The sequence below is a fragment of the Plutella xylostella genome, chromosome 29 (genome assembly GCF_932276165.1).
Source record: "Plutella xylostella chromosome 29, ilPluXylo3.1, whole genome shotgun sequence".
In the NCBI taxonomy this organism is placed as follows: domain Eukaryota; kingdom Metazoa; phylum Arthropoda; class Insecta; order Lepidoptera; family Plutellidae; genus Plutella; species Plutella xylostella.
Genome location: NC_064009.1, coordinates 3,281,923 through 3,305,204, shown reverse-complemented (window position 1 = coordinate 3,305,204; position 23,282 = coordinate 3,281,923). Strand labels below are relative to the sequence as shown.

Sequence of the window (23,282 nt, the reverse complement as noted above, 5' to 3'; positions counted from 1 at the left end):
CGCCATAATTTCATTTCCTTTTCGGAGTAAATCCAAATTCCCTATTATATTCAAAATACGAGAGTGTTTACACCGCTGCGTTACCCGTGGCATCAATGTAGCTGTGGTTTGGATTCCAGGCCACAGCGGAATTGTTGGTAATGAGCGCGTAGACTCATATGCTAAGGATGCTGTCCAAACTGGAATGTCTACGCATTATACTAACTATGCCCATGACCTCGCCTCACTTGCCAAGCCAAGACTTGAAAAATCTTGGCAAAAATCCTGGGATTTATCAAAAACCATAAAAGGAAAGCATTATGCTGATATACAACCAACAATCCCCAACAGACCGTGGTTTTTTAAGTACAAGCATGTTGACAAACGCACCACGTCTACAATCTGTCGACTACGATTAGGTCACGTATGTAGCCCAGTTCATTTGGCCAAGATCCGAGTCCGTGATAACTCATTTTGCGACTGCGGGACGGACGAGGGCACAGTAGAACACCTACTGTTTAGTTGTCCGAACCTCCAATCCTCGTTATACGACTCCCTACCTTCTTCAATTCCTCGTCCTGTTAATATGAAGTGTCTTCTAACTTATGTCCATTCCTCGTTTGTAAATATTTTGTCCGCTTTTCTTAAAACTAATAACATTACACTTTAACTCCGAAATCAATACTGTAAATACCTACATGTGATTGTTTTACTAACATTAACCCTACTAACTTTTGTTTGTGGTGTTTTGTTTCAGACCACTCATTCTCTGGTTGTAATACATCAACTTGTAAATAAGGTTAAGTAAAATACCGTGCAATCTCCAAACGCATGTTATTGGCGGAATTGACAGTGTTAGTCACACACAGTCAGAGAGCCATAAAAACAAAATTGAATTGAATAGTTTTTTTGTAATTCAAAATTCAATATACGTTCTACACCTGTGTCAAAGTTGACCTGTCACAAGGGTGGATTTCAACAAGTCCTAAAAAATCTTCATTTCCGTGGACTTTTTTACCTTAAGGTTTTTTATATTAGAAAAACGCTTTTATTAAAGTTTTTGTTAATGTTAGTGTTCTTATTAAATGGGTAGCAGATAAGTTAAAAACTTAACGAGATACGGATGATTAAAAATTTCGTGCCACGGCGATGAAACATGCGTTCACGGCAATGAAACAAGCGTCCACGGCAATGAAACAAAGGCCCACGGCAATGAAACAAACTTCCACGGCAATGAAAGAACTCTATACAATTGAAATGAAAGAATCAATCCACTGCATTTTTTTAAAAAGACTGTGAGGGAAACGCAAACTTAGACAGGTATGTATGGCAGAAATATTTGGATAGATATTGGAACCAAAGAAAGAACGACAGTATGTATAAAAAATAAGAATATAGTATGGAATTCTCTAAGTAGCATTGTGGGGTCCGTATTGCGACGTATAAAACAAAATGTTTCATTTCACACTAATAACGTTCACAAACCTTGATCATAAACCTTACCTATAACATCTATATTTTCATAAGGTATAATATCCAATTTGTGTACTGTTCATTTTATGTAAAATTCATAAAATATACATATAACACTCGGTCCTCGGTCTTCCGAATCCAGCCACTACCGGCTACCTGCCTAAGCTTGCATATTTTGACAGCTATGTTGGTAACCTTAGTCCTCTGACGTATAACCTCTTTTCTGACAGGTACCATCCATTAGAGATATCCCCAAGCATAGCTCTCTCCATAGCACGCTGAGTAACTTTAAATCGGTGGACCAGTCCCACCATCAGTGTCCACGTCTCTGCACCATATTTCATAACTGGCAGGGCGCAATGGTTGAAGACTGTTGGATGCGCCTTTTAGTTTCCTTGTCGAAGTTGCTTCTGCTATAGAATAACAAGTACAAGTGCTAGTCTCGTTATTCTATGCTTCTGCCTAGCCGAATAGTCTGCCTCCGGTAGTCATATTATTGCACAACTTCGATGGTTGTCTCACAAACGATCACCGGCTCCGGTTTTATGTGAACATTCTACATGACTTTTGTCATGCCAAAGTTCATACGGAGGCCTACACGTTGCAAGCAGCATTAAGGCCACTTAGCATCCAGCTGAGTTCCTGCAGAGATGTATGTTCTATTATATTCTATTCTACTATCTGTGGGAGGTGTAAGTACCTGCACCTGGCTCTCTCGAATGGGACCTTTGTGCAATGTGAATATTCTATTCCAAGGTCTAAGCTGCCTTTCTAAGCTTGGACCATTTCCCACCACGCTGGTCCACAGGGGGTTGGTGGGTTCACATATTATCTAGATGTGCTAAATCAATAGGTAGATATGCAGGATTCATCACGATGTTTTCCTTCACCGTTAGAGCGATGGTATACATTGTATTTAAATTCAAAGGAACACATTGGTACATGTCAGCGCCGGAATTCGCACCAGCATCACTGGCGTGGGAAGTGGGCGCTTACCCGACTGAGCTACCACCGATCTTATTTATACATAACGTTCATTATAATTTATGTTGTGATTGTTATTATTTATGTAATATTATATATTTCGTTTTTATACATCAAGAAAGATACGCACCCGTTTTAACGCACTGCAATAAGAGGTAATTTGACTAGTCCTATAGGTAATATGTCAGTGATCGGTATTACCTGTATTACAGGTAAAAGATGGTAAAGATATGTTACTTTGCCTAATCATCCATACCACGGCGATGAAAACATAAGTCACGGAAATGAATAACCTGGCCACGGAAATGAATAACCTAACCACGGCAATGAATACAAATTATTTTACAAGACATGGCAATGAAATTTTTTTCATTGCCGTGGCTTTTTTTTCATTGCCATAACAAATATTGACCACGGAAGCCACGGAAATGAAAGCATGGCGATGAAAACCAAGGCATTAAATAAAAATAACTAAAAAAGTATTAACTATTCGAAGAAATAAACACTTTATAAGGTAAATATTTTCAAAAAGCTTTCTTTTGAATGCTTACTATAGAAGACAAACTTAATTTTAAAGAAGTTATATCTATCCACGGCAATGAAAGAAAAAATGTCCAGTCCCCAAAATTTTTACTGATTTTCACTATAACGCAAAAACGCGGGCACCGATGTACCTCCTTCCACGTCGAGCAGTTAGGCGACACTTGTAAGAAACGATTAGCGCACTGAGGGGGTCACCCAAGTTCATAGGTAAAACAATATCCTTGATCATGTTTAGGACACGGCGATGAACAGAAGTTCTGGGACACATGAATTTTCACTTACCGTTCGTTATATTCTTTATATATTTCAATAAATGTTTTCCGTGACAATACTTTAACTATTAATGTATCAAATGAAACTAAGTTTAGCTATCAATACTCAATATTTTTTCATCAATGAAGAATAATACAAAACTAAATATTTTTTCAAAAAAACGTGGTGACGTGGGGACAGACACGGCAATGAAAGATTTGGAGGTTTAATCTTTTTTTTTTAAATATCCATTAATCCTTTTAATACAATATTTAGTGCTACACATAGATAACTATTTCACTTAACCGGAAAAAAATATTAGAAAATTATAACTTGGTTTTTCATCACGCGTGACATCGACATTAGTGAGAACATCGACAAAATACGCCATATCAGCTTCAATATGATGTTAAACTTGTGCATGTTTTAAAAATGTGCTAAGTACTCTCATACTCACTAAGTCAAGTAACAAAAATTGTAATTGAATGATCCATTTATTTTTTATAGCCTCCTCATTTGTGGGTGAATTTCCCGCAGCCAAAAATTGCGTGGCATCAATGAAATCGGTACTACTTACTTAGTACCGATCGACCAAAAATTGTTCGACAATTGTGATTTTGTTCGACACGAGGTGACAGATGCTTCTAGGACTTTGGTCAAATATCTATTAACTGTGTTTTTTTTTTTCTATTGCTTATTGCATTCACTAATATAATTGTTTACCGAGATAAATATATCAAAAAAGTGAACAGATGTATCAAACATGCGATGCAGGCGTTAGTATATGTCTTGTCGACACTTGTGATTTTATTTGATTTATTTGTGACTGTAGCTTGTAGTGTGTTGTGAAATTTCTGTTAATTATACTATATAATGTACCGATCTTTTTACCTAGGTTTAGGGTTTTTACCAAAATAGGGGTAAAGACGAAGTTAAAGCACAAGAAATACACGGTTTAAGTAATAAATATTAAAAATGAGTAAATTAATGCTAGAACAAGAAATTTGACAAAAACAATACAGTAATTATGGAAAATACTTTGAAAAAATAAAGTTTTTAAAAAAAAAGGAGGCACCAGGATTAATGCAGATTATTTTAGACCATTAAAGGTTTACGATTATCAAATCAAACTTATTACAAAATGTGCTAAGGAAAGGACAAGGATGAAAAAAGCGATTCTGAGATTATTGATCTAAATAAAAATAAAATATTTGGAATAATAGTCCCAAATAATGTATTATTTTCATTTAATATGATTCCGATGACCTTGATTCATATTTATTTTGTGGTCACCTAATAAAACCTAAATTTCCACCATCAAAAAATTTCGACATTTGTGAAGACACTTTTGTCGAAATTTTTAATATATTTTTTAAACTTTTTTCAAAATATAATTTCAATAGACAAAAACATATTATGGTTTATATGTAATGAGAATAATATTATAGAATAAAGTTGAGAACCTTAAATGATTATTTTATGATAAAAAACATGGATTGTATCATCCATGTCGACTTCATAGTCACTCGTGTCTATTTAATAAAACAAAAAGTTCATATTTTTTCCCAAAATAATTCTACTATATCTCTGATTTTTTTATTTAATGTTCCCATCATTATGTAAAAGTTAAAAATCTACTTCAATATGCGTAAAAGTTGATTTTGTTTTTATTTATTTTTTTAATCCGTACGGTAGAATTACCCTAATAGGGGTTTGGACCTATGTGATTACTACCTAGGCAGACGTAGTGAATACGATAAATAAAATTATGAGGATATTTTTTTTACGTTTTGGGTGCACCCTGGGCTGTCAGCAACAGCTGACGCCAATCTGACTGGTCAAGCCTTTCAACACGGCTACAAAACAAAGTGGTTGTCGATGTCGACTAACTACGTAAAAGATCCTGAAATTTTGAAAAAAAACCTGTTCCTCTGAGCCACCCCCTTGAGGCATAGGCACAACTTATACCTATCTAGGTATTTTGTAAACCCTATATAAGTAAGCATATCTAAGTTAACGCTAACTAAATATTCTCTAAGGACAGATTGAAATGAAAATCTAACGGGAAATTACAAAAGCTTTGACGTAGCGAACATTTTTGCCGCGTGTCCTTAAAATTCGCTTTACATTTGAATGGTGCAGTCAAAATACGCGTCCCCATACGAGGTCCTTGTAAAAAGGCAAAACAATAGCACTCTGCCCTCAGCCGGCCCCGGGCTCCGCTGCCTGTAGGCGGGATACCGTGCTCTACAATTTCGAATGAAACTCGAAGACGATACGGTCTTGCAAAAGTCTTACAATCGTCCACCTGTCAGTATCGTACATATCGGAGGAAACGGACTATCATAAATGTATGGATAAACGGCATCGGCACTGTCGATGAGGTGGACGCACTTTTGTGATTTTCTATCAAAGTAAATGCGATGCGATGCGTCCGTTGCGTACGATGCTGAAAACATGATTTTCCGAATAATTAATTAGTTCTTCCATCATGATCATCACATCAGACAACCATCATCGTTGGCCAACTTGCTTCTTGACCTCTGTTCTCAGCCTTCAATATTAACGCTTCGAAAGTAGAGTAGGTCTCGTAGATAAGTATATTGTAGGTTGTAGGGTTTATATGTAGGTATAGGCTCTAGGCCTAAAAGCCTTCCTTCATCGGAAAGAGACCCATGCCCCAGCAGAGGGGACGTGATGGGCCGTGACGAGGTATACACCCTAAGCCCTTCACTTACCTATGCTGGTCCAACAGCTGTTCCAACTGGTGATAAATCAAAATGAGCTGATTTCAGTATAATAGTTAGTACTTAAGTATTTTTGTATATTCTGCAGTTTTAGAACCCGCTAGTACCGCAGTCGGCTGGTTCGCAAAGTGCGTTAGCTTGTCACAAAACAATGCCGCCGGCTGCTGGGAAGAAATGCAGACTCAGCTAATACGGACTAGAACTGCATGCAACGCACTACGCAATGTCATGTACGGAGGCATACATTGTACATGTAACTGTAGCAGCAATGTGACCCTTATGGTTTTAATGTTTTAATCTTTAGCTTCGCTATGAACCTCGGTAGGTTCGTTCTCATTTCTCATAGCTTTATAAATACAGTATTCCTGTAACATCAGTATATCTGTGGTATAATTTTATCGGAAATCATAAAGTTAAGCTTTCTGTCTATTTCTTATCACCATTGCAAGCTACTCGCTACCTAAGTAGATTGTTACATAGGTACATAGGTAGTTAATTAATTAAGAACCCACTCCACATAAATCCACTTATCTAAGCTAGCTACTTATACAAATACAGACAGTAAGGAGTAGGATACATTCCCGTCTTGTTTTCTTCCCTAGGGACATAATAGCTGTGTTGGCTTTGGACACAAACAAACACCACAGTCCTTACGTAGACGATGTAGCACTGGGGTTACTCTTGCTTGACGAAATACGAAGTTAAGAATATTAGCATTAACCAAGGTTCGGTGATTAATCTCAAAATACCTAAGTACATACCTGTATCTTACATACCTGTATCTGTATAAAATCTCCCGTACTATGTACGCTTGAAATCTCCAATTAAGGAGGATTTAAATAAAATTTTAGAGTTTGTTACAATCCACCCTCAAACACATTTTGTTTGGACGTTTTCCGGCAAGATCGCCTGAAAAGCATTTTTCTGTTTTCACCCGAGATAAATGCCATTTTGGTGATTTCTCGGCATTAGAATACCTTACCTACCTGTTTCCTCAACGTACTTCGGGAATCAATACCTCTGTCTCATTGCATTGAACGTGCCGATCGCATGACTTCTACATAACGTAGTTTTTCGTGAGCTAGAGTGACCCTCTAGTATTGGCTACGAGGGGGCTTGGATATTGCCGTCGTAAGTCAACTTGTCTAATGTTTGGCCTCTTCCAGTGAACGAAATTAGATCTTTGACCTTCTATACTTATTTCACGATGCACCTATAGGCTATAGGTAATTAAATACCTACTGTATACTGAATTAGATAGTGCGCAAAAGTATCCACATCCAGCCCTATCGCTTAGATTTTCTTTATTAAAATCTACTGACGAACATCAAGTCATTTAGTTACTATTCATCTGTTACTGAACTGAAGCCATCTTGAAGTAAGTAACTAAGGTTATCTGTGCTAATCTGACCTACCGTAGAAAAACGCGGACCCGGGTGTAGGACCCTCAGAAATTGAAGAAAACAATCAGAACTTAAAGAAAACTCTAAACCTATCATACTTAAATCTTATATTAAAGAAGAAAATTTCCAACCATACTGAATCCCTGTAACTATCTACAAGGTGGGAACAAAGAACTGCAATGGGGGCTCCTCGGTGTGGTTACAAAGACTGAAGCAGTCGCCACTAGAGGCCGCTGAGATCGCCCGATCAACCAGCCTAACTTGACCTGCGGGGGAATGCGATTTTTTCAGGGAAACTTAGGTGTTTCAGGAAAGCAAGGTTGTTGTGGCTGTGTAAACAGGTCACTGGTCCTTAAAACTCTGACCCCACATAACACTATTTTAGGTAGATAGGTAGATAAATCTTTTCTGAAAATCCAAAGATACTAAACTACTTAAATTAGTAGGTACTTTTTAGAATATTTTTAGTCTGTGTCTGTAGTGTTGATCTGTGTTGGTAGATTCAACTTTATGGAGCTTTCGGTGTTTTCAGGAACATTATTATTTTATTATTTATTCCATAATGCTCATATTATTGCACTTTAATTCCACAGGTCCCGCTACGCTGGTCATTTCCACGAACAAAAGACGGTGGAACACAATAGATGAGGGGCATCCATCGGAGTAGGTATCTATCTAATTCTGATACCCACATGCATTTCATAAAACCTAATTTTAATCACATGAGTTAACTTATTACCCACTAAATTGTGTAAAAATAATGGGAGTAATTAGGTACATAAATACATTCACGACCAATGAAAAGGTTCCACCCACAAAATGCTGATTCCAAATAGGCCTCCTATATTTTTGTACATTTATTGCAAAGAAAACAATATACACTGTTCGCTTTTAGTTGGTAATCTTCTGATGCACTGTTTAATGTTCTTCAATATTGCAGGTGGTGCTATAAAGTCACTGGAACTTTTTTATAGCTCTATAATAGAAGTAATAGAACCCGCTACTCTAGGCATCGGTATACTAGAGAAAGCCGAGACACAGGTACTGTTAATGATTCTTATCACCAGATAAAAATGTTGTTACTATTCAAAACATTAAAGCAACCCCTATAATCCATTCTTGCAGCCGAAAGACGTTTAGCACTAAGCATCCTGTCGCCGACACAATGACTAATAGTGAAATACACTCGCAGTAATGAAATTAGCATTTCCATTTGTTGCTCGTTACACTCTCTTTGTTCCTGTTCATTTCATTAATTGTTTAAAGTAGTTTGGTAATCACCACTTGTACTTGGTACCTACTAATGTTCAATTAGAAAACATGCAATGAACTTTTTCAATTAATTATTAACCTTCCAACTTTTAGCTAGGGCGGAATATTCTCAAGAGTTTCCTTACGAGTAAAGAAAAATCTGAAAGGTTTGAAATTAGGAAAAGAAACCCTCATATTAAAACCTGCCAGCCACAAAATCTACATCCCAAATGCGACCAGACTGAGACTGGTACTTATCTTCATAGGATTAAAAAGTAATTCTTTTCAAATTTGGAATTCTTGCTGCACAAGGGTTGCCGCCTCCTCGAAAACTTTCCCCATAACATGCAAATCGGGAAAGTTTGGACTAATTTCTTGCAAGACTGTCGCGCTCCTGGCTGGCGTGGCGGCAAACTGAGAACAGTTAATTAAATCGAACAGAATAAATATTATGTTCAGGTTGGGTTATTGAAAAATTCTTCCTCTTTTTGTTTTGTTGTGTGAGGCAAGATTAAAGATATGAAATTACTTACATTAATTGCATAATTGAACGCTTTTCAGCATGTTGTACTCAATAGCAATATTGCCGTAGTCAAATTAAATAAAGGGCATCAGCTGCACTCCTCAGTTAGGCAGGGTAGACCCTCGGTAGACCCTAATCAACGCTTAAAATACGTATAATATACGTGAATAAAATGTTACAGGAGGTACCTACCTACCTAGGAAATAGGATAGTTAAGTACTATAAGTACATTTCCACAACATTTCCAACATTTTAATCCACTCATCCCTTTATAAGTATTATTATGATTTTGTGAACCATTCCAGTTCGAATAGGTAATTCGATTGCTTCTTTGTTCTTTCATCCAACTACCGATTTGATTTCCCGGTCGTTTCTTTTTTTTAAAGTTCCCGGGCAAAGGTTGTGAATTGTGAATATATACTGTACATCCAGGAGAGAAGATCCTCCAAAATTCAGGCCCGCTCTCACTATTATCCGAGTCAGTGAATCGAGAATTCGCATTCTTATGTAAAACGGTTTCGGAACGAATAAAATCGAGTGAGTGCGTATTCAAGGCACGTGTTCCATCTGCCGGGTGTTGATTTGGTGCCATTTCTGAACGCTGAACGGAAGTCAAAAAGATTTGTGGTGAGCCAGATCTGATAAATGTCTCTAGGACTTGTCTCTCTACCTAAATTCTTGCTGTTTATTTATGAAAAATTCGTTTAGTAAAATGTCTAATATTTCGTTTATTTATTTTACTTGCCTTAAGTAAAATGATAAAAATACAGTTTTAAATCTGAAGTCCTCATTTCCGCCGCGAAAAGAACGTTTGGAAAAGCAGACGAATGGAACGAATTCGTCCTTTTCAATCGCAATGAATTTCCCGGCAACGCTTTGGCTAGGAAAATCGCGGATCTTTGTAGCTTTACTACGTAGGTATTATAAGTACTCCATTCAAATTCAAGTTAGTTAACTGTGTGATTAGCAGATTTTCAGGTTTGGACGTAAAGTGTACTTATTTATTCTTACTTGGCACAAAAGTAAACAATCTTAGTGTGTCTTTTTATTTGAATTAATTCTAAAACGAGGTTTTTAAATTAAAATAAAACATAAAAACCAATGAAACACGTACTAGCAAAAATGATTAATTTCGTAATTAAAACATTTATTTATGTTTATTTCTTTAACAATCCTTTGATTAAACAGACACACAAAGATTGTTTATCTTTTATGCCAAGTAAAAATGAATACAGTAAGTATACATCTAGTGGTTTTTTCAATTGTGGTACTATACTTACGGGTACTATAAAATATAGCTCAACTAGCATGAGCCCTATGGAACCTATCAAATTTATACATTTCATTGTCATTTGTTAGTTTTCAAGAGAAATCCAACGTTATTTCCTTGGCATGATTGAAAGTCATTCGTTGATATCAGTTGATATAAAAAATTATCACTGGGGAAGTCATTTTGTCAATTTCGCAATTCCGCTGTTTTCCCGGCCCTCACCGCACCCGTGTTCGTTTCCCGCGCCGCGGATATTTGTCTGTCTGCGATCCTGTAACGAATTGACTGTCTTTTTTCCTACGTTCCTTTTTCAAACCGACTCTCTTTTTTTCAAATCTAACTCCTATCTCTGAATCTCTGCACAAGAGATGGGACAAGGGAATTAAAATTTAGGTATATCTTAGTATCTTAGTATCTGGAATATAAGTAAAACAATTAAACTACAAAACTACTTAGGTAATACATCGAACACATTGTGCCTGAATATAACAAATAGCTATATCTCAAAACATAACATCGTAAATTTGTGAGAAAATAAAACTTGCACGTTACAAAAAAACTTTTTATTTATTTATAGTCAAGGACAAAAAGTAATTGATATTTTTCTTAACCCCCGACGGAAAAGGGTGGGTCTTGTAAGTTTAAAGTACCTATCTTGTATATTCAAACTATGCATATGGTATTGGTACTTTTTGTAAAAACGCTTTTGAAGAAAAGTTATGATTGATTTAATGTTGAGAACGCAAGACCGACGCAATACATTACCTTCAAGAGTAGGGGAACTGATCAGCTGTTTGAACATCATAGTAGGTACCTACTTATGTTCCTTGATGAGCACCAACAACCACCGCAAACTCAGTACCTACCTACACGAAATATTCTATCCTATTCCTCAGAATAAAGTTTCACATATTTGAAGTAAGATATTGAGATTATTTACAATACAATACAATACAATACAATACAATCCTCTTTATTTGCACCAAAAAAAACAGAATCAATACAAAATAAAACTTAAAAATAACAACAGTACAAAAAGGCGGCCTTATTGCTTATAGCAATCTCTACCAGACAACCTTTGGATGGAAGAGAGTTATATAAATTAAAAAATAGGATTAGAGGTAGTTGTGGTGCAAGAGTATAATTATATAATATTTAGAGCAGTTTCAAAACGCACTTTCTGACTGAGCACTGTCAGCTGTCAGTAAAACGTCAATGAGACAGTGACAGATGACAGAAGTCAACACAAAATATCCGAAGACCACTTTTGCCAGCGTTTTTGTCGACGCTTTTAAAATTAATTCTGATAAGTAATATTCTCTTGAAATCTTCATATCGTGTCCCTCAGTGATGTCGGCTAAGCTGAATAAATTTGAAACGCCAAGTTCTGCTAGCTCTGATAGGTAAACCGTGCATGGCCTAATATCAGATGTTTGTTTGTACAGCTGTGTCAGGTCAATAAAAACTGCGCTGCGGAAAGGACTTTACCGTCGGATGCGTCGCTGACTCACGTTTGCAGTGTTATTAATTGTTGCTAGTGCCTGTGAACCGAGGAGTTAACATTTAGCTAGTTGCGCGAGTCATCAGTGTGCATAAGCATAACCTAAGCGCGCACACGTCGGTTTATTTTTAGCTTGTATGTAGAGCGTTGGCGAGTGGCTTCAGGCTGAAACAGACACGTGCTCGCGCGAGGGTCGCCCCGAGGCCGGCGGCATGGAGCCGGGCTCCGTGCTCATCGCCAATCCGTAAGCTCTCCTCAATATCCTAGTGGACGTGGGTATTTGTTGTGCTTCACCGTGTTTATTTGCGACCTGTTTTTGTTTTTAATTCCAATTTGTTACCTAAATTAGCACACAATGATCCCTGTTTTGTGTAGACAAACATTTGCATCACAAGATACAATCAAAATACTTCTAATGGTGTTCCTTTGTAGATAAGATAAAAATAAATACATAAACAAAAGCTAGTCACATGGTACAGTGATAAACATCAGTATAAGATTAGATTTTCACATATAAATTAGGGAAAAAACATAGGGAAAGAATAGTTTCAGGATGTTTATACTTAATATTATTATTTATATTTTGTTTGTGAATGTCACTAGCCACGGCCAATGATAAGATAACTTTCATTAAACAAATGAAGTAACCTACATTCTCTCCACAATATAAGAGATAGTTTATTACGTAAATATTTGTAGTATTAAAACTATGTCACCTTTCTGTAACAGTGAACGCAAACAAAAGAGTATAATATATGTGGAGTCTAGCTAGCGTTACTTTGAATACATATACATAGTATTATTTAAAAGATAAAAGGCTTGACCTTTCACTTATCCTTAAGCATGAAGCTAAACTTTCTGATTTTATTTATTAATAAACCTGTTATATAATTAGTATACAAATAGTAACTCATAAAATATGTATGAGATAACACAGGTTTCGGTAAATTGCAGTTGTCCCAACAGCATGCTTAAATTAATTATACATTTTATCAGTTTCTTTACACAATCACATCACAGTAATATTATGAAAGCTGCAGTTTGTGAGTCATATAAAATAGTATGTAGTTACACTATCTAAGTCTTTCATATGAAAACTACTGAATAGATTTAGTAGAATCTTTACAATAATATAGTATAAACCTGAAGAAGTTCAATACACTCTTAATACTGCAATTCTTACAGAGCATTTATCATAATTAAGTGAAGCATACAAAATGACACAGTCTCATTATTTAAAACAAGATCTACCTACTTATTTAGTATGCAATTTACATTTAAAATTGCTCTATAACATGTAAAAAATATAAATATTTAATGTTACCATATTTTACTATGTTCTTAATTATTATTGTTTTAATGTTTGTAGATGTATATGTTGTGAAAGTGTATAAATATTACTATAATAATAGAGTATAGCCACAGACTCCTCATAGTGAAAGTCAATAACAATTTATTCAATACAGATCTCACTTATCCCGCTGCTAAACTGTATTTAATATAATAATAGTAAATCCATCTCAAATCAAATAACATTTAACTTGCAAATCATAATACAGACATGTACCATACCAGCTTAAACAAAGATAATCTGAGTGCCTAACTTTTCAATGTCTTCTCTGATTAAGAACAAATGGCTAAGGAGTAACTCAAACAGTCCTGAATCCATTTCCAAGCTATTTAATAGGCTGCCTGTCCACCAGAGTGGAGCTGGCTAGCGGAGTGCAAGGTAATAATTATGCAATTTGAGTGGAGTTTTTAAGCAATTTCATTGGTCAATTTTTATCTCGCATCATACATCGCTCTGCTAGCCTGCTCCACTCTGGTGAACAGGCAGCCTAAGGCAGAGTTTGAAAAATTAAATACATCACTAACCCCAAGCCTATCTCCACACAGTGAGGTGACGGAGCTAGCTCTGGACTTCAGCGAGCAGGTGTTCATAGACGATGAGGAGTTCTCGAGCCGCGCGCCCGCGTCGCCCACCACCGTGCCCAATGTGCGCCCCTACCGACCACCCTCCACTGGTATGTTAGCTCTAGACTCCTTACCGAGTCTGCATGCCTGGTAGTTCAGTTGTCATTATCATAGAACAGTCATTCCACAGACCCTACCGACCGCCCTCTTCTAATATGTGAGCTTTATACTCCTCGGTATGTCTGCATGTCTGATACTTTAGGGATAGGATTTTCAGAGAGGAAGTGGTGTCCTCTTAATAAATAGGACTCGTTATCTGCACGCCAAGTAATAGTATACTTTAGCATTACTTTTATCCGTTTGAATACGGGTACAAAATTGTAGCCTATAAACATACCGTAACATTCTTTGACTTAGAAACCACCAAACTAAATATACCAAAGGCCTATAGAAGGTTTAAAAATAAATTCTGTTTTACATAATAAACTTTTGTATTAGTGCTTCATGCCATTCATAATCAATTTCGACACTGACTAAGTGTAACATTCATTAGTACGCTTCCCTGAGCCACTCCGTCCAAACGTTTAAGTATACGTTATCATAGAAAATATCGCTTCTAGGAGTCAGTGAGGTATTTTAAGTATGTACAATAAAGTTATAAATATTATATTTAAGTATACTTAATACTTACTTAGCTGGCTTACAAACAAAACAAAGAATATTTTAATTTGTTACTGTTGAGTTGAATTATACAAACTGTAACAGTGGCGATGCCTATCTGTAGTCATTCACGATTTCCATGTAAAAAGGAACAGGTAGGTGATCAGTATTGTGATAAATCAGTAGTGTTTGTAAATGGCTCGGTTGTTATCATCCCAGGAACCAGTAGCTCTTAGTTAGTTAGAAGAATATCTTCAAAATTCAAAGCTACAGATTTAAACAAAAGTCCTATTTTAAATAGTCTTTTTTCGGTGAGTTCGTATATATTTAAATGCCATTTTTATAAGTTAATATATAGTCGTAGTCAGAGTGAGTTGCAAAAAGTACTTATATTTAACGTACTGTGACTGTGACGAAGCCAAACGTAATTACACCGACAAATTACATGGTCATCATCATCATCATCATCATAAATTGATCAGGTTTCTGTAGCATTATTGCCTCTGAGATAAAGGCTATTTTGCAATTCATGAGGTGAATCCTATTAATTCTGAAATAGAGCCGAAATATATAGGTACCTATTTTTGACAGTCTTTTATATGTTTAGTGTTGAGCGGTTGATTCCAGTCCAGATCGTTAAGTGAATGTTTAAACAAATGCCTATTTACACTTTTGTAAGCCAAACCTATTATAACATATAAACATATTTTACCTATTCATTTGTAACATGTTGAGGGGTAGACGGTAGTATAAATATTTTAATAAACTGTATCAGTAGAATCTTGATAAAGATTAGATTGTTATAATGAATATATTAAATATTCACTTCTAATGGCATGATAAGCTGTGCGAGTATACCTGTCTAATAATTATAAAATAGCTTAGATATATCTATGCAGGCAGATGGCATAGCCAGGTATAGGTATACTGGAACTATAAAGAGTGACGAGCTGACGAGTGACGTATCAACTGTTTCTTATTTACCTCTGCCGTCTGGCGAACCCTGGATGGTTAGCGACTGACGCTATTCTGACTTCAGCACGGTGACAAATCCTAGAACTTCTCTAGTGTTTTGGTACCGAGACACTCTGAAGAAGAATGTCTCATAGCCTTATTAACTCTAAATCCCTATAGAAGACCTCTCTTAAAATATATCCTACAGACATCGACAAACTAAAGAAGAATATGGGATCTACATCCCATAACCTTATTAACGGTCAATCCCCATACAAGTTCTTTAATAAAACTTAACTCCTGTTTGGCCATGGGACATCTTGATCCCATGTTTTAATCTATAAACTTTAGAGTTGACCCCGAAAACCAATGAAATAATTTCAGTAGCCTATTAACCCTGTATTACCTTCGCCCTCCAGGCTCGAACATCGTCAAGTCACCTCGCGCGCGGCGCGTCCGCACCACCTCCATGTCGCAGTCGAACAAGCGAACTACGGCAGAGAGCATCCTGCACGCGGACCGACGCACCATCTACACGGCCGGCCGCCCGCCCTGGTACAACTGCACGGGCGGCCAGGAGGTCGAGCCCTTCCTCATAGGTGACTACATGCACAGTACAGTCCACTAGGGATGACACCACCGACGCACCATCTACACGGCCGGCCGCCCGTCCTTGTACAACTGCACGGGCGGCCAGGAGGTCGAGCCCTTCCTCATAGGTGACTACATGCACAGTACAGTTCACTAGGGATGACACCACCGACGCAGCATCTACACGGCCGGCCGCCCGCCCTGGTACAACAGCACGGGCGGCCAGGAGGTCGAGCCCTTCCTCATAGGTAACTACCATGTAACTTAACTAGACTTTGTAAAATATAGCATGAGCCATATGAAAGCTATCAAAACTTCCATAGGGCTCATCCCTTCATATTATCAGTATTTTTGGGTTTTAAAGGGTCAACGAAACTTCATAGGACTCTTGTATTTTACATAGTATACGAACATGCTATCCACTCCCTAAATACTTATACTTACATAATAAATACATGCTCCCTAATAGTGTTCGTCTTGTCATTTTGAAGTCAAAACGTGATGAAATGCTCATCGCAATGCATCGTGTGCACTAAAGCATTTTTGTGGGTGTAGAAAACTCAAAAGAGGGTACAAGAAGGATTATTATATGCAATTTTAGTTGTGATTTAAATATTTCTTTCGTATTTCAGGAATATGTGGAGCCAGCGCGTCCGGAAAGACGACGGTGGCGGCCAAAATAATAGAATCTCTCAACATTCCCTGGGTCACCATCGTCAGTATGGACTCCTTTTATAAGGTTAGCATTATTATATTTTAATTCAGTTCAAAGTAGCTAAATTTCCAAAATGTTTGAAAAAACTGGGATCACACATATTTTACTGCCCCTGAGTGTATTATGAAATAACTAGTGACCTGCCCCGGATTCGCACGGGTGCAATGCTGATGCTAAATGTACCACAAAAAACAATGATGTTATCATACATAAACCTTCCTCTTGAATCACTCTATTAAAAGAAACATTTAATAAGCATACATAAAGATAGAGAAAGTATCTTTGTTTTATACTATGTACCATGATTGTAAAATTTTAAGTCAAATAAACTGATATTCCATTCCATTGCCGCCCCCAGGTCCTCAACGAGAAGCAGCACCTAGCGGCAACCCGCAACGAATACAACTTCGACCATCCGGACGCGTTCGACATGGAACTGCTGACGGAGGTGCTGACCAGACTGAGGGATGGCAAGAAGGTGGAGGTGCCCATCTACAACTACGTCACGCACTCCCGGGAGAACCGGACTGTGAGTAGATACTGATGTATGAGACTTGACTATACTATACAGGGTGTTGCAAAAAAGGTAGGTATACTAAGCGGAAACCATATTCGCGAAAAACAAACATTCTCCATAGTAAACACGTGACCAACAAAGTTTCTATGGAAAATGTTTTTTTTTTGCGAATTTTTTCATTGTTGTTTAATTTCCGGCCTTAGATATAACATGCTGCACACGTTGGTTTCGGCTTAGTATAGCCTTTTTGTAACACCCTGTTTACTATCGGGAAATGGCCGGTGGTAGAAAGAAATTAATCGTTAAAAAAAACTGTGTCAGTTGTGTACCTTCTTTCAAATAACAGGAGCAAAATCCTTTCTATAGATACTGCATTTAAAATACATAATCGCTTGCCATAGGGTTTTTCATAAATAGAACAAGATATAGGTAGAAAGAATATTCTGTTGCTTTTTCTAAGGCTCCGTCACCCTCCCTGCGATCAAACTATTGTTTTGTAATCCACCAAAGCAATTTGTATTTCTTTGTGTATTTTTGGTGTGTGGTGCTGGACACCGAATAAATATTTTTTTTCTATCTTTATAACTATTATTAATCCTTGTCCCCAGAAAACCATGTACGGAGCGAACGTGATAATCTTCGAGGGAATCCTCGCGTTCTACAACGCGGCGGTCACGGCCATGCTGGACATGAAAGTGTTTGTGGACACCGACGCCGACATCCGCCTCGCCAGGAGATTGAGGAGGTAATGAGGAGATTTGTATCTATCTATACTTTGTAAAATATAGCGTGAGCCCTATGACGTTTGATTGACAGATCTTAATGCCTGGTAAATAAAGATCGTTCATAAAATTGGTAAATAAGCAAATTTCAAATAAAATTTATGAATTTGACAGCTGTCATAGGTATCATGCTATATTTTACAAAGTATAGGTGTAAGCTGTATTTTGTTTTGTAACTGTTGAGGAGTAAGATCCGACATTAGCCTCGCCAGGAGATTGAGGAGGTAATCTCCATCATTTGTAGATATCTAGGTGTACGCTGTGAATTGTGGTGTTTGAAGAATATGAGGTTTATAGCTGTGTTCCTCAGGGTTTTGTTTTAGGTCCATTGTTATTTAATTTATACGAAATGCCTATTATAGGATTAAACAAGATGTCGAGGCAAGATTGAACAATGTAACCCGTATACTCGGTACTATTATTATTTAGCCTATTGTCTCCCACAGCTGCATGCTGGGCAATGGTCTCTTTCTGGATCTTCCATCTATTTATGTCTATTGCCTCCTCATTCTAGTACCTACTACTTAAATGGAAGCACTTCACATTACAATTACAATACAATATTTCACATTACAATATTTTATAACAATCTCATCCTCCTTCCAGAGACATAGTCCAGCGCGGGCGCGACCTAGAAGGCGTGCTGAAGCAGTACATGACGCACGTGAAGCCCTCCTACCAGAGCTACATCGCGCCCTGCATGGCTCACGCCGACATCATCGTGCCCCGCGGCGGCGAGAACAAGGTACAGTGCGGGCCACGTGTGTTGACCACTAACTAGTACCAATAACAGTCAACAGACGCACATTAAGCCGGCGTACATTAGGAATCGCAAGACTGAAATCTGTTTTCAATAATGGCCTCCATTGTCGAAATTTTAATATAACTGGTGAAAGAGGATAATATCATACCATACTTGTTGGGACAACCTGTTTAGAAGCATTTGCAATTGAAACTTATTTGGAATTTTATTTCAGGTGGCGATACACTTAATCGTTCAACACGTCCACAAACAGTTACAACTCGTGAGTATTTCTTTCAAAATACGCTTTATTATGTAGCAGTTAAAATAAGTGTTATGTTTTGTTTCATGGTAATTGGCACCGCTTAACGTCGGTCTAAATATTGTCTCGGTTGATCTTACTACAAAAACTAGACAATCTTCTAGATTCTGGATTATCCACCAAGAACTTCAGCAGTAAAAATTACTCAATTATATTTCCAGAGAGGGTTCAAAGTTCGTGAAAAGTTGGCGGTCGCGCACGTCGGCCAGCCAGTTCCAGACTCGCTGTTTGTACTCAAAGAAACGCCACAGGTAATTAATAAAATTACTAACATCGTTGATTGACTCATGTTAGGTACTTGTGTAAATCTCATAGATGTTTTCCAGATAAGCTATGCTGCTTATGGATTGTTTAATCCTAATGTTTCAATGGTGATACGAAAGCAGATATCCATATAGGTAATCCATAATTTCCAGTATAGGTGTGCCTCAGGGTAAAATTCTAGGCCCATTGCTATTTCTTGTATAAAAATATGTCAAATAATATTGAATTAAGTAATCTAGAATCATTTGCTTATTTTATTTTTTATTGAATATAATAACATTTATTTTCCTCCCAGGTGAAAGGCCTGCACACATTCATCCGCAACAAGGACACGCCGCGAGACGAGTTCATCTTCTACTCGAAGCGCCTCATGCGGCTGGTGATAGAGTTCGCCTTGTCTCTGTTCCCGTACACCAGAGTCAGCGTGGACACGCCGCAGGGGTTCCAGTATAACGGTAGGTACTAATTTACCACAACATTACCTGTATACGAAGAATGTCTGGTGGTAAGAAGTTAGTAAATTTAGAGTCTTCTCTACCAGTGTGGATAACTACTTTCGTTCTATATGAGTTTCATTTTAATTGTCATAAAATGTTGAAGGAATGCCAGAGACTTGATGTATAAGGAATGCCAGAGAAACCTTCTCAGAGTAGCCGATCGGACTTATACTACTATCTCGATAATTTGTTGGTATTTTCTATAGTCGTCTATAGAAAATACCGTTGAGGATTCGTCTCCTACAACTGTTCATGAAGATGAAGGAATATGATATCCTTGTCAATACGTCCAAATTTATTGAACTTATAAGACGCCTCTTTTTTATGCACGGATTAATGCGGTTAGCGGTTAATCGTAATAACAAATTAGGTCTTGCAAACCTAAATGAAGCGGGACGTAATTTCTCTTCTACCTTACAGTTTTTAACTTTCAGTCAATACAGACCGAACAAAAATGCAAAAATTACTCTAATTTCCCAGGGCGCAAGTGCGAAGTGGAGAAAATCTGTGGCGTGTCAATACTACGGGCAGGCGAGACCATGGAGCAGGCCGTGTGCGACGTGTGCAAGGACATCAGGATCGGCAAGATATTGATACAGACGAATCAGCTCACTGATGAACCAGAGGTGAGATGGTTAACTTTGTAATAAGATAATCACTTATTACCTACGTCAAGTATACATTATTTTGTTGCATTAAGCTTTTCAGTTCTGGTATTTTTTCATACCTACCAGGAAAATATAGAAATTCAATGGGGTAATGTCATCAAATGTCAAACCTAAAACACCTGTTAAACCCTATGTACATAAATACTAACCGCATCGACCGTACGAATTATAACAAGTGTATTTCTTTAACCTGCCGAAAATAGCATTGTTTAGTTTCTTAGCGAGCTAACGATACGTTGCAGAACATGATATTGTTGCGGCATTGAGCATCTACATATATCAGTAGCATGTCAACTTGCTGTGCAGACGAAGCGGGGAGAGTTGAAAGCGATGGGACGCGTCGTAGCTGCAACGCTCAGTTGTTAAAACATCATAGGATTGCAATCCGTTGAGATATATCATCGCTGCGGCGGCGCCGCATTACTCGAGAAAACATCTTTGCAACGTATTGCTTGCTCGCTTACTTAAGATGCCTTAACTATCTCCCAATAAACCAATTGTACCTAACGCCGACTATTATCCTCTCCACAGCTATACTACCTCCGCCTCCCCAAAGACATAAAGGACTACCGAGTGATCCTGATGGACGCGACAGTGGCGACGGGCGCGGCGGCCATCATGGCCATCCGCGTGCTGCTGGACCACGACGTGCCCGAGGAGCACATCGGCCTCGTGTCGCTGCTGATGGCCGAGATCGGCGTTCATAGCATCGCCTACGCTTTCCCCAAGGTATGTGTTAGTTAGTGTGTTATAGGTAGTGTGATGGGAGGAAAATAACCTAAAGGTAGCTGAAATGTGTCTAGAACGAAGCGCACATAAAGAAAAAATATGAAAATGGCGGCTGTTATATAAGGTAAATCATAGATAGATACTTCATTTAGTAGAAAAATACCCTAAACGTACTGCTGCCAACTCCGCTGCATGCTAATAAGTGTCTAAATAGAGCGGGTACATAATGCCGAGATCGGCGTGCACAGCATCGCTTACGCCTTCCCGAAGGTATGGCCATCCATCATCACCTAATAATCACCCATTGCTGGACATTGGCCTCTCCCAAGGAGCGCCACAAGACTCGGTCCTCGGCCTTCCTCATCCAACCACTACCGGCTACCCGCCTAAGGTCGTCAGTCCAAGGTATGGCGGTGATTGGTCAATAGTTGGTGTGTTGTAGGTACTGCGATGGGGAGGAATAAGCAAAAGATAGCTAAAATGTGTAAATAGGGCGCGCACATAAAGAAACAACTTGAGAATGGCGTCTGAGGGAAGGTAGAAGAACAGAGTTATGATTAGAACGAGATAGCACGAGTATGTCCGCCACTTCCGTAATACTGTATCAGGGACGGATAAAACTAACTCTATATTTTTATTTCCAGGTAAAAATCGTGACATCAGCCCTAGATCCAGAGATCAACGAGAAATTCTACGTCCTTCCCGGCATCGGCAACTTCGGGGACCGATACTTCGGCACAGAGCCCGTCGATGAAGAGTGAGACAGCATCAACAACGACTGAGAGAGTGAAAGAGACGTCAATACTATCGGTATTCATTTATTTATTGTCTTGCGAAGAGATGCGGCCGCCTTGCACGTTTTGTTTTAAGTATATATTTTTGATTAGGTATATTATGTACCTACTTAGTTGTGAAGATCGTAAAATATTGTTTGATATCAACGTTTCAACTAAATCATAAAGTTGGCAAATTCATTGTCAAGGTACATTTTATAACTATGTATAACTAAATTTACTTAAATGCACATTTCTTAACTTAAAATTGGTCTCACGTAAATGGTAATCATAATTTTGATGATTATAATATTTTTTTGACGACAAGTACATGCATTCAGTATGTAGTTGGTTAAATAGACTGTTTTTGTGGAATTGTGTGCTCTCATAGTCAAGTACATTTTGTATAGCTGAGAAATACTAGTCCAACTCCAGTGTTTGTCACGCTAAGACGAATTTAGAAGAAGAATAAAGTATTGTAAAGTTGAAAAACTCTCAAAAACATTACTGTAGGTCAAGGAGTCTACCCAAATGAACGTTAAAAATCTTTTACATATGACTGAATAATATTCGTTAACCTTGAATAGGCTCCAGAAACTGAAAGTTCTGCTTATAGGTACTGCCAGTTTCTGTAACTCGATCTATCCATAACTGGTAGTTACTTTCATACGATTATGACAGATTGTTACTTTGATTATGTCAAAATCGTATGAAAGTAACTACCAGTTATGGATAGACAGAGATATAGAAACTGGCAGTTAGCTAACATAATTAATTTAGTTAGTTTTGAATGCCTCGTTTTAACAATGTTATATGTGTTAGTGAAAATCTAGTCTGCCACTAAAACATAATCCTTTAAATATTATTTACTTATTTGAATTTCGGTCTCTATTTATTCAGTGAGATTTCGGCCGGGTTAATATATAATTATACTATGATATTGATCTTTTGACTGAATTAATTTACTTAAGTTATTAAATTATATTCCTCATTAAATTTAAATAGTCACAAATAAATCATTAGAGGGAGAGCCAAAGAGTAGGTGGTTCCTATTTGGGAGTAGAATTAATGAATAACTGAAAATAACCTTTTTAATCGCTACTATAAAGAACTAAATACATACATATTACTAACACGAAGGCACACAGTTCCACATAAACTTATATTTTAGTTAGTAAAATTTTGTCAACTCACACATAAATACATGTTTTGCAAATGTATGCTTTTT

The 23,282-nt window shown here is 37.5% G+C and overlaps 1 protein-coding gene across 1 annotated transcript; it reads left to right on the top strand.

Annotated features, from left to right (window-relative positions):
* Window positions 1-11,654: 11,654 nt before the first annotated feature.
* LOC105385291 (uridine-cytidine kinase-like 1) lies at window positions 11,655-23,267 on the top strand. The gene is made up of 13 exons (XM_048631561.1): window positions 11,655-11,828; window positions 13,823-13,950; window positions 15,874-16,053; window positions 16,678-16,784; window positions 17,119-17,289; window positions 17,886-18,022; window positions 18,666-18,804; window positions 19,037-19,084; window positions 19,285-19,374; window positions 19,683-19,842; window positions 20,365-20,510; window positions 21,084-21,281; window positions 21,926-23,267. Exons 1-13 carry the CDS (start codon window positions 11,776-11,778, stop codon window positions 22,040-22,042), a joined length of 1,674 nt encoding a protein of 557 aa, XP_048487518.1. The 5' UTR covers window positions 11,655-11,775; the 3' UTR covers window positions 22,043-23,267.
* Window positions 23,268-23,282: the final 15 nt, after the last annotated feature.

Coding starts and splice junctions, on each gene's coding strand:
- LOC105385291 (XM_048631561.1), top strand. CDS start 11,776: ATGTCGGCTAAGCTGAATAAATTTGAAACGCCAAGTTCTGCTAGCTCT. Junction 11,829..13,822: donor AGTTCTGCTAGCTCTGATAG/GTAAACCGTGCA, acceptor ATCTCCACACAG/TGAGGTGACGGAGCTAGCTC. Junction 18,023..18,665: donor CTCGCCAGGAGATTGAGGAG/GTAATGAGGAGA, acceptor TCCTCCTTCCAG/AGACATAGTCCAGCGCGGGC.